At 40.2% G+C, this 16,481-nt stretch overlaps 1 protein-coding gene across 1 annotated transcript in view; it reads right to left on the reverse strand.

Moving 5' to 3' along the window:
• Window positions 1-16,481, reverse strand: part of lrrc9 (leucine rich repeat containing 9) — a 17,808-nt gene continuing 1,327 nt past the window's right edge. Inside the window, exons 2-33 of the mRNA XM_029460304.1 lie at window positions 16,070-16,288; window positions 15,566-15,706; window positions 15,133-15,196; window positions 14,980-15,050; window positions 13,933-14,115; window positions 13,296-13,451; window positions 12,975-13,174; window positions 12,731-12,862; window positions 12,436-12,615; window positions 12,176-12,296; window positions 11,950-12,085; window positions 11,394-11,534; window positions 11,185-11,309; window positions 10,523-10,696; window positions 10,321-10,440; window positions 9,922-10,113; window positions 9,706-9,831; window positions 9,439-9,579; window positions 8,612-8,789; window positions 8,265-8,485; window positions 8,044-8,166; window positions 7,817-7,947; window positions 7,524-7,632; window positions 7,290-7,429; window positions 6,471-6,607; window positions 5,809-6,026; window positions 4,947-5,015; window positions 3,973-4,098; window positions 2,312-2,495; window positions 1,997-2,153; window positions 1,814-1,892; window positions 1-1,397 (exon numbers count right to left, since the gene is read on the reverse strand). Of these exons, the coding sequence (XP_029316164.1) occupies window positions 1,859-1,892; window positions 1,997-2,153; window positions 2,312-2,495; window positions 3,973-4,098; window positions 4,947-5,015; window positions 5,809-6,026; window positions 6,471-6,607; window positions 7,290-7,429; window positions 7,524-7,632; window positions 7,817-7,947; window positions 8,044-8,166; window positions 8,265-8,485; window positions 8,612-8,789; window positions 9,439-9,579; window positions 9,706-9,831; window positions 9,922-10,113; window positions 10,321-10,440; window positions 10,523-10,696; window positions 11,185-11,309; window positions 11,394-11,534; window positions 11,950-12,085; window positions 12,176-12,296; window positions 12,436-12,615; window positions 12,731-12,862; window positions 12,975-13,174; window positions 13,296-13,451; window positions 13,933-14,115; window positions 14,980-15,050; window positions 15,133-15,196; window positions 15,566-15,706; window positions 16,070-16,288 (4,449 nt within the window). The 3' untranslated portion in view covers window positions 1-1,397; window positions 1,814-1,858. The remainder of the gene's footprint in view (window positions 1,398-1,813; window positions 1,893-1,996; window positions 2,154-2,311; window positions 2,496-3,972; window positions 4,099-4,946; window positions 5,016-5,808; window positions 6,027-6,470; window positions 6,608-7,289; window positions 7,430-7,523; window positions 7,633-7,816; window positions 7,948-8,043; window positions 8,167-8,264; window positions 8,486-8,611; window positions 8,790-9,438; window positions 9,580-9,705; window positions 9,832-9,921; window positions 10,114-10,320; window positions 10,441-10,522; window positions 10,697-11,184; window positions 11,310-11,393; window positions 11,535-11,949; window positions 12,086-12,175; window positions 12,297-12,435; window positions 12,616-12,730; window positions 12,863-12,974; window positions 13,175-13,295; window positions 13,452-13,932; window positions 14,116-14,979; window positions 15,051-15,132; window positions 15,197-15,565; window positions 15,707-16,069; window positions 16,289-16,481) is intronic.

The following is a 16,481-nucleotide window of genomic DNA, read 5'->3' on the forward strand; positions in this document are numbered from 1 at the left end:
TCTCTCTCCCTCCCGCCCGGCTCCATATCAGGCAGATGAAAACATAACCTGTCACATTCCATCCCATTAACCAGCTACGAACCATGTGGAGGAGCGAAGAGAGGGAGAGAGATATGGACAGAGAGAGAGCAGTGCAACTGGGTTCACTCAGGACTGATGAATTATTCACAACCTTTATGCTAATGTCATTTTAATATTAAAAATACTGACAGATATGCAAAGACAAACATACTGTATGAGGTGGTATGCTCACTATAAACACAGACAATTGCATTAAAAACTGTTATATTTCTTACATATCCATACTGCACATACTGTACACAAATATCAAATATGTAATTATCCTTTGAAATACCTAATGCATTAGAGAGCTCTCTCTGAGCTTCCAAATCTGTGCATTAGAGTCCATCAGCTGCCATTTGAAGTCAGGCAGAGCAAGGTAATGACAGTGCACTGTCATTAGCCCCGCTTAATGCTAGGAATTAACACAAATTAAGTGAAGTTAAGTACATGCATTAGAGGAGCTTGTTTGGGGAGAGCTTTTCAATTTTGCTGCAATGTTCAGCAAAGGCAGGGAACGCAGAACTAAAGCATACACACGTAACTGCCTTCAACTGAGAAATGACTACCTACAGGGCAAGTGGTAAATTCATGAGGACGACTGATTAGCAGTGTTGTACAGGGAGAGCTAATGGAGCTCTAAGGACACCTAGTGGAGACATTAACGCCACTGATCCATAAAGTCCAGAGTTCAGGTTGGTGGACGAAGTATAACAGAAAATGTCCTTTGGAAAGGGTGTTCTTGGTCACTCTTGGCTTTTGTTTACAATTTAAATCATATATTTCCCAAACCGTAGTTGTTGAGAAAGGCAACAACAGTCTGTACAGTGACAGTGAGAATGGTGTTTTTTTATCTGCTATATAAAATGTGATGCCCTCTCTAAATGTTTTCACATGGAGGTGCCAGAATGAATCCTCCTCATTCAAGGCTCAGACTGGTGATTTTAGTTAACTACAGGACTACTACACTAAACGGACAGGAAGACAGGATGGATTATAATGTTCAGCAGAACTAACATCACAGATATTAAGTAGAGTAGGTTCATTTCCAGTTAAAACACACAAGATTTGCCTATTAGTCAAAACAGCGATGGGCTTTTCGAAAAGAGGCTAACATGATGAAACTGACAATCTCTGAAATCCATTTGGACCTCATTCAAGATTACATCTTTATCTGAGTGACTGCAGATTATTGTCCACAGAGAGGTGTGCTAAAGCTGGATTATCCACTTGTTGGGGATCCATTTGACCCCATGGAAGCAGCATGCCAGCCTTACACGCCCTTACATCTGTGGGTGTTTTTTTCTCTCTCTTGTTTGGGGCCAAGGATAGGATAACTGTAGAAATGACACCAAAACCTCTTATCCTCAGATTAACATGGTTAGTGATCCACATATGTGGATAAAAAAATAAAGTCACAGTCATTACAAATGCATTTGAAAGGGATGCACTAGATGCAATCTTCAAGCCAACATAAACCTAATTAATTTAACCCCAAACATGTTATAGTTTAAATGAACATTCAAAGAGTTGCAAAGGTGATTTATTGATCAACAAATAACATTTTACAAAAAAGTTATTGCCATGTCAAAAAGCTAAAGGTACATGAATTACCCATTGTTCTGACTTTTTCCTCATTCAATATGCAAATGTATGCAGATATACATTAAGGGCACAAGAACACCACCTTCACGATATGAGGCCCACATCCCTATGACACATGACCACACTACATGCATCGCTGTGTGTTCACCTTTGTTTCCCCTGTGACTATAGTATGCTCCACCTCTTCTGGCCGCTACATGGGTGGAGGTTTGCCACCATTTGGAAATCTGAACAATAATGAGGAAAAAACTTGTATTCTATTATCTTTTAAACATATCGCTCACATTTTAAAGAAGCATAATAATGTGTCTTGCATTTTGGATTTACTAACCTGCTGTCCTGCTCCTGGCTGGGATATGTGATGATGACTCTGTTCCCATCATGAAGGAGACCTGCGGTTGGCAGATTGCTTCCTGTTCTTCGAATGTGTCTCAAGGTAATGTCAGCTTGGCCACGATGAACAGCACTACTGTGCTTGTGCTTCTTGTCTGAATTGGGAATACATAGAAGGGTGTGGGCTAGAGAATGAGTAAACTTCCTTTTTACTGTATTAGAACTTAAAGAAGAGACCGTTTGTGTCAGTGTGAAGCCTGTTGTTACGCACAGTCATATTTATCATGAACCTAACTAGAAATGACACACTTACGCTTGTATGTGTAATGAGACTCGTCCACATTACTTGGCAGGATATCGTGCCCGTGCATAAAGTTCTGCAGTCCTCCACTTATAGTCATTCCTCTTAGAGGGGTGCTTCGAGGCATGAGGGGAAGCAGTCCAGGTAGGTTTATTTCAGTGGTAGGAAGAGAAGCTCCAGGGTATTGGGAACAAGGCTTTAAGAGAAATATTCAATAGGGAGCATAAGAAACACAGACGTAATACTAATTACTTTCAGTATTACTATATTTATGACTAATAGTTTAAGAGTATAAGGAATAGTTTGGGCGCTCGGTTTTTCTTCACACACCACTTTAAAACCGTTAAAAATGTTTTTAGGTATCTGTCTATTATGTATGTATTTTGTATTTACTATGTATTTACCTTGTAGATGGATGCAGCCATGTATTCACACACATATATAAACATGTATACATATAATGACTTTGGGTACGACTAAATGTGACCTCGTTCCTATTTTTTGTTTTTTCATTCTGCTCCCCTGAGTCAAACATATTGACTGAATGCTTGTCAACATTTCCAAATATTCTTTTTAAAATTATTTTTAAAACTAATGAGTGACTCCAGAGACAACTCAACTTACTGATAATTGCATCCTAACCCTGTAATAGTTTCTCTTTTTCTTCCTTACAATGCCCACTACTGTCACTGCAGTGTCTCCACTCCTCGTGCACACTTGGCAGGGGGTTGGTGATTAGATTGCTTATTGTTCCACATATATAGGCATCTTATAGGGGAATACTAATTGCTACTCATCAATAACAATGTTCAAGTTCAAACAAAAGCAGGAGTACAGGCATAAATTGACAGTGACAACCGAGATGGCAGTTATGAGGGGCAATAGAGGGAGGTTTGAGTTTGTGTTTTTAATGGGAAAAAAAAACAGGATCTCTGCTCTGTCATTCCCACATCTACGATTAACAAGCAGAGGGGGTTGTGTTGACCTGGCTAATAGGGGGTAAATCCACTGGTGCATTATCGGCCGGGCACATTTCATCTAATCAGCAGGATGATGCCAGCAGGCTTAGGCTGCTTTTAATTCAGAGCTGCAGGAGAATTACTGCCCTGGTCTCTCATTACATGAACATCAAATCAGTCAGACTGAAAGAGTTTGATCCCGGCTTTCCCCTTTTTTATGGTAGCTGCGGTTTGGTTGTTGACATCCAAACCATCCATGTTGATTCTTTCAGTTGGACTGCATCTTACCTGATAAGGACCGTTTTGAGCTTTTAACACAGACAAGGTTTTTGTTCATATGTATTTCATACAAACAAGGTAGTAGAGTGATAGAGTGTTGGAATAAAAGACTATTTTCCTGAAAACTAACCGTATTACTAACAAATTACCTACAAACTGAGGTCACACGCCTCTCCTCAGCACTTTTATGTCCCAACCTGAAAGTCTAAATTGTGTTTCAAAGCCTTCTCAATACAGGAATAGATTTATGAGGGATACAAGCCAAAAAGACTTAGTTTACTTATTATTTTGTTTGCCTTAAAGTTTGCAAATTTGATACTGCAATACTACAAATACCTTTGTGTCTTCAATGGTAGCTATGACCCTGTATGTATATGTATATAGAGTATGTATGAGTGTTTATGAATGAGTATGCATGTTGTGTGCCGTTCTCACTGATGGCTCAGCACTGAGGAGTTCAGCCCTGGTCCTTTCCTCCAGTGTGACCATCACTCCATCCAGCACCTGCAACTGGGACAGTCGGAGTGCTATCGCTGGTCTGTGGAGAGAATTTTTGGCCACCTGGAAGGAAAAAAAAAGCACCTGTTTGATAAAACAACACGGTAATAAATTATAGAGTCCAACTATTTTAACTGTGGAGCATCAGTGAAGCCTGCCCTGAGACATCTGGGATAAATATGATGCTATGTGGGTCCCAATGTAGTTTTCATGTCCCCAACAGCTATTCCAGTTACCCAGCTGAGGGCAGCCTCTGGCCAGGGCACAGATTCATGCAACTTGATGTTCCTATAGGACACTGCTGCTGTGATTACTTTGTGAGTGCGTGCCAAAGGATGTCCATTGGAGAGGGGGAGACAGACTTTGGCGAGGGAACATGGGTGAGGTAGCAATCTCGTGCTGTCAACAGCAGGAGGTATTGTCTCCAGGGTGGCTGTTGGCCTCGACCCCCTGGCAGGATTAACCCTCCCTATGGGAAGAGAAGGGGGATGGGGTCCAGCAGCATCGAGGCTACCACAGCTGAACATTGCCCTGTTGACGATAGGGAGGCCCTGTGCTGCCGGCTCTGCTCACGCCTGAACCATGAGCTCCAGATGGGTGATGTAACCGGGCCAATAGCACCCTGCCATTTGGTCAACGGATTTGTCTCTGATGCCGGCCAGTTTGAGGCACAGCAGATGGCCCATCATGTAATCGCTTAATTTGGAAACATAGAGTTACACTGGGATAGTGTTTTGGATTGTTCAAGTGAGAAATTGAGCCTGTGAGCGTGCTTTTGATCATTTGTTTGCGAGTGAAAACATTTCACAGTGCCCTGCCCTAGAAGGTGGGGAAGCTCATAATAGGAAAACAAACTTGGATAGTGTTTTTTCCCATCACTCATTTGTGTTTGGTGCACTTGTAACACTTACAGGATTGCCAACTACAGAGAGCTCTGTCAGCGAAGGAAGAACTTCTAGTTTATCAAGCTCTGTGATGTCCTACAAAAAGTAAAGAAACAAAGATTATATCAAACTGTTTTTCATTCACTACACCCTCTTTTCACGTTTCTTTCCCACTGGTTGTAGCTAACTGTTTGTTGATAAGAGAGATATGCATGAACCTTTCATAATTCTGGTGTAGGGAGGATGGAAGCAGCTGATGGGAGAGATTACATGTGTGAGCTTTCATTAATCTCATGAGAGAGTTTGGGCACGCAACAGGGCATGGGGGTGTTTTCTCTCATTCCCAGGTTTATGGTTGCCCTTGGCTGTGATTCAAAGACGCCCCCACTGTGAGAACCGTTGCGCTGGGATGATTGCTGTATGTTATGTCTTAATTGAATGCATGAACATTAAGGATGTGAAGGGAAGAAGGAACTGGCAACAAAAGTGCAAATCACTCGCCCTGGGTGAGAAGCAGATGCAGACTGAGAAGCTGATTACACGTTGTCCTGATTGTTCCCCTCTTTCTTCACACATACGGCCCTGACCTTCAATCAAACTTGATTCACCTTAATGCTAACCCTCGCATGCCACAGTGGGGTGGTAATGACTCATGATTACTATACTTCATGTCTTACTTTGCAAAATGCGTGGAAAAGTAATACTGCTGCCTACAAAATACATTCTTAAAACACCAAAAAACAGCACAAAAGCTTACCGTGACCTTGGTAGTCACCCGAGGAAATCATTGTGGTGTGAGTCCTTCTGAATATGCAGTTTTATTAAAATCAGAATACAAACATTAAAACATCCAGCATGTGAGGAAACGCCTGCTACTGGAGGAGAATACCTGCAGTTTGTTCATGCCAAGAAAGAGCTTGCGGAGCTCAGTCAAAGGATCGAGATGGTTGAGCTCCCGGATCCGGTTCTCTGCTAGATGCAGTTCTAGCAGGACGTTCTGGGCTACGAAAGAGTTATCGGCCAGAGCTTTAATCCGGTTCCTGTCTAACACAAGCTCTCGGAGCTGCTGAAGCCCCTCCAATCCTTCCACCTGGCTGATCTCATTACCTAAGAAGAGTGAAAATCTCATTAAAACAATAGAAAGATATCTCAAACAGTAGTCTAATATTTCTATAACAAATTAAGAGTAAACACCTTAAACAACATAAAATGCAGCGTTAAAAGGCAACATAAATATTTGATAGGTTTGTGTGAGGTGCCCCTGTTGTAAAAGGCCCTGAACATACAGAGACAGCTTTGAAAGGTTGCCAAGCAAAAAAGGAAGAATGAACAAGTAAGGTCGGCTTTGTGGGACAAATCATCCTGACAAAGCAAAACTCTATCAAAAGCTATCAAAAGCGGTTGAAAAGAAAGTCAGTCGTCTTTTTTTTAGGTCTCATCTCCCACCTGGCCTGCGGTCTATGGGAGACTTTGCTCTCCCTGCTTGCCTTTTCACAGGCTCTATACACTGCACTTTTAACAGGCTTTGTGAGGGACGGCAACCATACATACCTTGTAGGAAGAGTGCTTTAAGATTGGTGAGCCTGCTGAGCTGCAGATTGGCCATATTGGAGATGCCATTGTGACTCAAATGCAGCACCTCCAGGCTGCCCATCAGTGGCTCCAGACTGCCAGTCGGCCCAATTTCCCTTAAACAAAGTCACAGAATGACAGTTTGCAACCTCTGTGGTAAATGAACATCTCTTTCTCCCTCCCACTGCCTCATTTAACTGGTCGGACCTCACAGACGCAGACCACCTAAAGGCAACCACAGTCATGGCAAACAAAACCATGTCACAGCACTGCGTATGAATTGGTTTCTATAAAAGGAAGATGTGATTGGAAATGTATATCATTATTCACACAATATAATTACACACTAAGCATATAAACCAAGACAACCACTAGATTTTATTTTTCTTCTCATTTTGTGTGCTTCTTGTTGTAATTATTATTAATTATTATTATTATGTTGCATTTTTATAAATTATGTTAGCTTAGCTTTCTTTTCTTTCTTTTTTAAATATTTTGTTATAGTTTTTTTTTTTCCCAAAGTTGAAAGGGATGCTCCTTGTATAAGCCCATTGCTTCTTGACCTCTCCTGACAAATGTTTAATCTTTCTCATTATCTGGAGTTAATGCAGTCCTGATAAGTGTGCAAATAAAAAAAAGAATTGACTAAAATCACAGCTACAGTTCATACATTGGATGGTCAGTGCTGCCCCCTAGTGGTTACAGTCTACACGTTCGGTTCAAACTTCAACCTTGGCAATAGTCTAACATTGTAAAATGTAAAAAATACATGAAGAGCTGCCATAAGAAATGTGTTACCCTTTGCCTTTAGATGGGCTATGTTGGCCATAACCACTGGAGTGAACTTTGCTGTGCAGAATCTGTCTGTTTGTCAGAGGAGCCTGAGTTTTCAGTCTGGGCAGGATGGACTCAATGTGGTTGTAGTTCAGACACAAAGCCTGTAAAGAAAACACTGGAAATTATTTATTTGTCCACGGCTCAGATGCATTTTGAGCCAGCCTGTGTTTTTTTGACATTCAGTTCAATATGTACTTTGATGTTGGGCAGGTAAATGAGGCCAGAGAAAGAGGTGAGGTTGTTGTGGTCTAAGTTGACACTGCGCAGGCTACAGAACAGGTCAGCTGGAGACAGATCAACCATCCTGTGGGGGAAAAAAAGACACATTTAATTAGCCTTGTCTTGAAAAGTACTATTGGGCTGTGGCTTAAGGAAATGTCTCTGTGTTGACCTTTGTTTAGCCTCGTCTTTAAAAGTAAGTAAATTATTATAAGGATGCTCACTTTTGGACGTGTTGTGTTTATCTGTCTGTATAGACAGGCTATTACCTAATGGAGCAGGACTGCAGGGTGATGTAGGTGATGTCTGTGTAGTTTGAGTGGCCCAGCTTCTCTGCTACCATGTCAGGGGTTAGTCTTCCTCCAAACATATCCTTCGCACTTTCACACTCAGTCACCTCCTAGAGAAAACAAGAGCAAAAACAAAACACTGGATATATTATCATCACTTCAGCATCTGAAAGGTTCGACTGATTGCCGTTGTTGTCGGTTCATACCACTGCAATGCCATCTAGAGCTTTTAAGAAGGGTAGATGGAACACCACATAAATCCGATAGTTTTCCAGTTTCTCCAGTAAAGCATTCCCATAAAGATCCAGAATGATGAGGTTTGTCAATCCCTGAAAAGAAAGAAGAGCATACAAGCTTAGACAACACGAGTGGAAAATGGTGGGAAAATTGGAAACTTACTGTCCTTATTTCTCCCACTTTCACTTGCCTTCAGATAGTAGATGTTTCGTGACGTAGAAATGTGGTTGTTGCCGATGTAAAGCTCTAGAAGGCAGCGAACTCTCTGGATGCCATGCAGGGAACTGATACAGTTGTTCTCCACAGACAGAAAAGACAAGTTGGGCAGTTGTTCTAGAACTGACGCGTCCAGACTAGACAGCTGATTCCCATCTACACTCAGTTTGTTTAGGCAATGCATTTTTGATAGGCCTGAAGAAACAGAGGGTAAAGAAAGACAGAAATAATGATGGCTAATGTGATTTGGGTCTTTATTTTTTTAGGTATACCTTAATGCTGTAATTCCAACATCATTGTCAAGTTCACCGTGTGACTTACCATTAAGTGTGTTTATGCTGTTATTGTTGAGGGAAAGCTCCTCCAGCTTCAAGCAGCTGTCAAGACCTTCCACTTTAGAAATGTTGTTATCGTTAAACGAAGCCCAGCGAAGGTTGACCAGCTTATTTAGATTTATCAGTTTGGAAATCCTCTGGCTGTCAAAGTTCAGGGCAGTGATCTGGTCAATATAACACATAAATATAATTTATTACAGTTGTTAGAAGTGTACTACAATTTAAATGTAATGCAAATTAAATGCAAATTGCAATAAGAATCACTCACAATAAGTTAATTGTACCCTAACATATATACTCTAACACCAGTTACTTGAAAAAGCTGTCTAGCTCGCTATCATGGTAGAGAAGTGAAAAATTGAGCCTGATTTAAAAAAAAACATGTGAGAAAGAACAGACTCGCACAATGTTGCTATTTGTTTGTATTTATCCTGTAGTTATGCAGGGGGACCTTGTGATTTATGATACCTTATTTAAGATTGTTTGATTGTTTGTTTTTCACTAAATAAGGATGTTCACTGAAACAAAGATGAGTTTCCTATCTGTGATGACTAATATAGGAAAATAAGGGAAGGTGATTCCAGTATGTTTTAGTTCCATGTAGAACGTTTTAAGCATATTTTGACGATTATCAGGATAATAACATGAATTGCAATTATTTTGCTGAGGATAATTGTGACATGAAATGTCCATATCGTCCCGTGCCAAGCCACAGTATCAACATCATGCAGCCTGGTCACTCCCTGGAGAAAGCATTTTCCTAAAACTTTACAAATACACTTTAAGGAGAAACTCCACATTCCTGCAGCTCACCTTTGCAGTCCAGTCTGGCTCCAGCTCTCGGTGGAGGCCCCAGGACGCAGGACATAGAAGACATAGGAGCTGGGCTGTTGACAGCAGGCTGAGACTTCGGGGACGGTCACTGTTGGTATGTGATCGAGCCAGAAGAGATGCCTGCGAGCAGAGTGTCAAAAGGTCTGATTGAATTACAGTGCATCCTGATATATACAGATAGATGTTCACATAATGTACTGCGTCCTTCATTGGAGCGTGTTTAATTTATGTACATTTTCTATTAACCTGGGTAATTTTCGATCCAGCAGCCATCTGAACAGCATAAGCAGCCTCCTCCTCTGTGACCATCATATCGTCCAGGTGTGTGAGGGTCGTTAGACGGCCCAGTATGGTCATTCTCACTGCTTCGGACTGAAAAAAAGAGAACAGCTTCACTGTATACCTCCTCAGTGTTCCTTGAACAACATGTTTTAGTAGATTTTATTTGAGAACAGCACTCACCCTGTTCCAGGGGTTGTATCGGGTGTCAAGCTTCAGCAGAGCAGGTGTGTGTTTCCTCAGCACAGCCGTTTCCTCTCTCACCTTGGTCAACTTGTTCCAGCGCAGGTCGACCTGTTTGAGCTGTCCCAACCTCCTCAGCCCTTCTAGGGTGACAAGGTGATTGTAGCTAGCGTCCAAAAACTCAAGATTGGGCTAAAGTTTTGGTAACGGAGACAATAGATAAATAGTTAAATGGTTCCACTTTATGCGATGGTCCACAACACAGCCTCTCCGTATTATGTGACACCCCACTAACTAATTTATTTCAATGTTATAAAGGCAAGTTACAATGAAAGTGCTGCTTTTTTACGACTTTATTAGTTTAACCTCAATGATAATATTATATATTGTCACTTTTACCATGTGAGAAATGTCATCCAGGTGTGTGAACTCATTGAAGCTGATGGTGAGATGCCGTAGAGCTGTGAGGCGGGAAATCTCTTTTATTTTACTCAGACTGTTGCCATGAAGATTCAGCACCTTGAAGTTAATTGAAGATTATCGTGAGTGTATGAAATGGCTTCAAAACTCAAGTTGTCATTTGAAAAGCCAGAATACTTACAGTGATTTGACTGAGAACATTGGCTCTGGCCACGTTAAGCAGAATTTTGTCATCCAAGCTCAACAACTTGGGCTGTGGTGGCAGCACAGGTTCCATGTTGAGGACTTCCCTGTCTAGGATGATATCGTTGGACGGAGTATCATCACTGCCTGTGCTGTGTGGGTGTTCTTGATCCTAGTAACAAAATATCAAAAGATTTAAGGCGTGCTCGATGGGTACATAATTATTGACTTACTTGGTGTCAAAATTGTATTTAATATATAAAATATGTAAAACAGTATGCAACTAGGGAAGAGACTACATAAATCAAAAGGATCTGTGAGCTTCGGTTTAAATCCATGCTACTGAAAGCAGTTTTGTTTACTATTGTGATTTGTGCTCAAATTAAAAGCTTATGTTAAAATGGACTGTTGAGTTTTCAAGGCAGGCTGCATACAATATATTGATATGCAGCAACATGTGGGGGCAAAATTTGGCTAGAAACAATCTAACATTCTGCTGACTGCACTGAAGAGTTTATTTATAACATTTTATGATCATATGTATAACAGTAAGACGAGATTCCCTTTGAAGAGGAAGTAACTGAAAGGAAACCTTTAGAGGTAGAACAGAACTGGTCCAAGAATTATTAATGACAATCATAAAACCAATTCATTAATTACCTCGCTGATATATTCAAAGTAAATGATGTACTCGGGCAGGATAAGCTCGTGGTCGAACACAAACCACTGTCTTCGTCTGGGACTGCACTCAGGACCAGGGTGTGTTTTAGTGGAGCGGAGTCTCTCTGAATGAAAAACACGCAGAGATGCAATGATGTTTTTAAAATACTGACTGAAAAATAATAGTTTTCATTTGACATGCCGCATACCGTCACTGATTGCAGTTCTGTGTTTAGTGTCCACATTGCGATACACAGAAAAAACTCTGGGATGTCTGCTTCTGTCCAACGGGTCTCCCTCTCGGATAGGCGTGCTGTGACCCACAAACACTTTGGAAACAATAATCTGACCTACAGACAAAAACATTAGCATTTTAGAAAAAGCAAAAACTGTTGCGAACTGCTTAAATCTTCTGTGAGAAAGCTTTTGCACATGACGGGCGGACCGCAGGAGGACTCCGGTGGGACAAGAGGAGTCTGACATCAATGATGCTGCTCAAACTTCAAAGTTGATGGGAATAGTTTCTCGGAATTTTTGATGTTGAGATGGCGGCCATATTATCTGCCCAGAGGATTCACCATTCCTCCTGATCCACATTTGAAAGGAATGCACTATAGGAATGCACTACTGTTTTTGTTTTGTCATGTTTTTCTTGTGTAGCATAAATGGGTCAAAACTGCATTTCATTGTGCAAGCCTGTGTTGCAGAATGACAATAAATGATCCTTGAATACTTCTTTTAATACTACGATCAAAACTAACTCACCGTGCCTGAAGGGGATCGTGTCCGCATTGTGCTTTGAATTGCCTTGGCTGGCCTGGCGCAGTATGTGTTCAATTCTGGGCTGTTCAGTCACACTCAGACTGTTCGATAAAGGTATAGCACCCTCTCTTTGCAAGGCCTAGTTCAAAGTCAACATGATAAAAGTCAGCATGATTTGATGTTTGTGTGAAACAAGATAAGAAATGACAGTATAGTACAGTATACACACCGTGTGTTGTTCTGCAGCAGTTCTGAAGCCTTCCTCTAGAATGCACAAAATGTCTTCTTTCTCACTATTTCTTTCAGGGTCAGCTGCGTAGAACAAGTGCTCCAGCCGACGTTTGTAATTCCTGCTTGAAAAGTTATAAATTAGATACAAATTCTAATAATGTATGGTCATGTTACTGATTCAGTGATGACAATAGTAAAGTGAAAATGCCTGTAAAACTCAATTATCGTCACATTTCCCTACAGTATAGTTCAACTTACTGTAAAGAGAGAGTGGACTCTTCGCTGGCTAGAAGGGTGTGAAGTTTGTCCTCAAAGCGAAGCCTCAAAGCACTGTTGTGGATGCGGATAAGTCTATTGATCTTAATGCCGGCGATGCTGTGAACCTTAAAGTCTGAGTGAGAGAAGCGGGAATGCAGGAGGTCGCAACAGGAAGTAAACCTGTTGAGTACATCATTTAGAAATGAATTAAGGGAAGTCTCTAGATTTGTCCTCTGCAACTGTGAATGTCATGATGGTTGTAATTGTATTTTATAATAACAAAATAAGTATGTACCAAGGGTCTGTGGAGCAGCCCACTTCCAAACGAATATTTCCAACACTTTCTAGCTCCATCAACAGAAACTGGACAGTATATTCCATCGTGTTTGTGGCTCGTGTCAAATCCCGCTCATACCAGGCTTCAATCCTGAATACAGAAGAGGGAGCATTATTTTTACACATGAGCTGCTTTAATCAGATGCTTGAATGTAGGGAAGTGTACTGTACAGTATCTTTGTATTTAATTCAAATATACACACTCATCCAGCCTCCTCGTCCATAGCTCCAGTCTTTCCCTCAGTGATTCAATCTTGCTGAGTATTTTGTGTTCCATGGCGGGATCGCGATTGATGTCAGTGGTTAGGTCACTTCTGTCGGATGAACCTTCAACCAGGTGGGTCGATCCGTCCTCCAACGTGCAGGAAGACTTCTTACAACTAGCCGGCACCTCCCGTTCAAGCTAGGTACGCATAAAACAGCTCTCTTAACTTTGTACAATAACAGCAACCTGCATCTGGATAAATGTTCTCGTTACAGATGCTACAATATATATGTTTTAATGTTTCAAGCATTGTACATACACTCTTGAGGGCGTGATTGAGTGCTCTGATGCATTCTTCAGGTAACTGTAACATAGTTTTCTTCCTCTCCATCAGACTGAGCCGGATCTCGGCCAGCTTCCTCTGAGTAGTACGTACACGCATGTTGTAGTACATCATTTTCTTCATTACTGTGGACTAAAAAGGGGGGAGGCAACGATGCAACAAATAAGAATAGTATTACAATCTTTTTATATAGACAGCAATTGTTCAAACCTACAACACCTTAATTTCATGTTACTCAATATGTCTATAAGGTTATGTATAATGTATCAAGTTAAATTAAAGGGAAATGTGCATATGTGATGCATGAGACATCTAGATTTTTTAATTTAGGAAATGTATTAGTGATTTGGAATTATATATTTGACACATTTTAAGTATGATTTGCAACTTCACTGAATAACAAATACAGAACAAATATGTGTGATGTTGTAATTCTTTTTTCAAATATCTCTGAAGCTAGCTAGAGAAATGTAAGGGAAATATGATAAGGAATTAAATAAAATCATTAGCAATCGACGTAAATCAAGAGAATTAGTATCCTCTAAAGAGCCAAACGAAGACTTATGTGAGCTCAATTGGTGACACACAGGAGTCCTGCTGGTCTTCTCAATACCTCAGCTGCTTCCTTGATTTGCTTGCTCGAGACGTCACAGGTGTCAAGTAGCTGGAGGCCTGGCATGTGGTAAAGAACGTGTGTTTCGTAGTTACACAGCAGACACACTGGGTTTGGGGTTGACATGGGGTCCTTCAGTGCTAGTTCTCTCAGATGGGGTAAGCGACAAAGCAGGGTCAGCTCCTGTTACACCGATAACAGCAACAGAACACACAGGCTAGTTATTAATAGGGTTTCTCTTCAGGTTGTGCTCTAAAAACAATACTGTTTTTACTGAACAAAAAATACATTGTTATACAAATCAGAAGTATTGTGACAACTTCTACCTAGTGATAAAAATTAAATTTTCTGCATCGTGCTAAATGAATTCATCTTGTTGGAAGTTTAAATATTAGATGGATGCCATAATAAGCCAAACACTACTTTTGGAAATTGACGTTTATTTTTCCCCCCTTCATACTTGCTACACATCAGCTAAAAAGAAATGTAATGATAAAGGAGCAAATACGTATTCTTTGTTTCCGCAGTTTATTGCAATATACTGCGCACTGTGCAGTGATTGACAATAACTGCATTCCTGCAAGCCAAGCTGGGTTGGGGCAAAAGGTGGTTTGCAGGAATATGATCGAGGTGTTAATCATCCAATCAAAGATAGAGCCACAAACTTTCCCGTCAAAATGATCTGGAACAATGACAATGATTCAGTATAAATTCTCTGAATGAGCATGTCAGCTAAAGTATGTCTTAAATGTATTACTGACTACCACAAATCCACATATTACAAACATCTTAGATAGATGCAGTCATGAATGTATATCATTTAATCCTAAATGACATAAATGGAAATTATGCTGCTCAATACCTCGTTGAAGGTCTTGTACAGCCAGCCCATTGTAGAATTGATTGAAAATCTGAACTGACCTCGACATTTCACAAGAATTTGGAATAGCCCTTTTCAGACCAAGGATTTTAATAAGATTTTACAAATCAGTAGAAACACTTTTTATTGAAGAAAAGTCAAAAGCATATTTCTGTTTTTAATCTTACCTTAAAGGAGCGGATCTTGTTCCCGGATAGATTAAGATTCTGAAGGCTGACATTAGGATCAAGGCTATGCCCTTAAAAGAAGTTTAGAATTATTAGATTTTTTTTTCAGCTCACAGAATCTCAAAGGAATCTCAAAGGAATTTATAACCCTACCAATCTTTTCAATATCGTTGTCAGCAAGGTTAAGTTCTTTGAGGTTTTGAAGTGTGTCCAAGCCCTTTAGAAAAACAAACAACCACACATGCCAGAAAACTGATTAAAAAAATGGGAGCATGCAATTTTGACATAACATGCAGTCATATTCACTGATATGCTATAGATAGATGGATAGAGAGAGAGAGAGAGAGAGAGAGAGAGAGAGAGAGAGAGAGAGAGAGAGAGAGGATGGATGGATGGATGGATGGATGGATAGATAGATAGATAGATAGATAGAGAGAGAGATAGATAGATAGATAGATAGATAGATAGATAGATAGATAGATAGATAGATAGATAGATAGATAGATAGATAGATAGATAGATAGATAGATAGATAGATAGATAGATAGATAGATAGATAGATGAATTCAAAATGTCTGGTTCAAACCTGTATCTGAGTTATGCAGTTGTTGTTAAGCCACAAAACCTCTAGGTTGATCTGTAATTCTAAATTATTTATTTCACAGATGTGATTATCATAAATGTAGAGTTTCTCTAGTTGTAGGCAATTCTGTAGTCCGGATATTCCCTGCAAAATAAGAAGATGGGACATTGGGGGGGATGGGGATTATTGTTTAATAAACATCACATATGTTGCACACTTGTACAGGATACTGTTTTGCTTGAGACAAGCGATGGATTGTGATCCATAAATGGTGGCCCATGCATGCAAGATGTGTTGTCTTTAGATGCCACAGAGGGGAGAAAGTGTGATTACAATGTGTAATGTTTAAGAACCACTGAAATAAAGCAATACGCTGCAATCATTCACAATAAAAAAACATTGTTGGACTGTAATGATTCAAGGCAATACTAACACTAACACCCGTATTATTGTATTCAGCAGTGCCCGTATTGATAATTACAAATCATACCAGCATAACATACTTACTGTCAGATAGCACTGGACTATCCAGAGCTCCCGAAGCAGAGGACAGCACTCAAGTCCTTCAATGTGTTTTATATCTTGGGCTACTATGGTCAGATGGCAGAGCCTTGGGAAGAAGGAAAGTCCAACCATGCAAGGAAAACCAGAGAAGAAGATCTCCAGGGACCTGACGTTGCTTCCTTCTTGTGCAATTTTTTCATAGGAGACTCCATTGGCCATGCACTGTTGAAGAGAATATACATGTGAATCATAATTTGGAAAGAAAAATGACATGGCAGAGAAAATGATAGAACAAAAACAAAAATACAGTTGCACTTGAACATTTCAGCTGATCTATTCAGTTGTTGGAAGCTTTTATTGTATTACAACTGGATAAAAACCTAGATACATTTATTATTTTAGCTAAATAAATGTG

This window comes from Cottoperca gobio, chromosome 22 (assembly GCF_900634415.1).
Source record: "Cottoperca gobio chromosome 22, fCotGob3.1, whole genome shotgun sequence".
Taxonomy (NCBI): domain Eukaryota; kingdom Metazoa; phylum Chordata; class Actinopteri; order Perciformes; family Bovichtidae; genus Cottoperca; species Cottoperca gobio.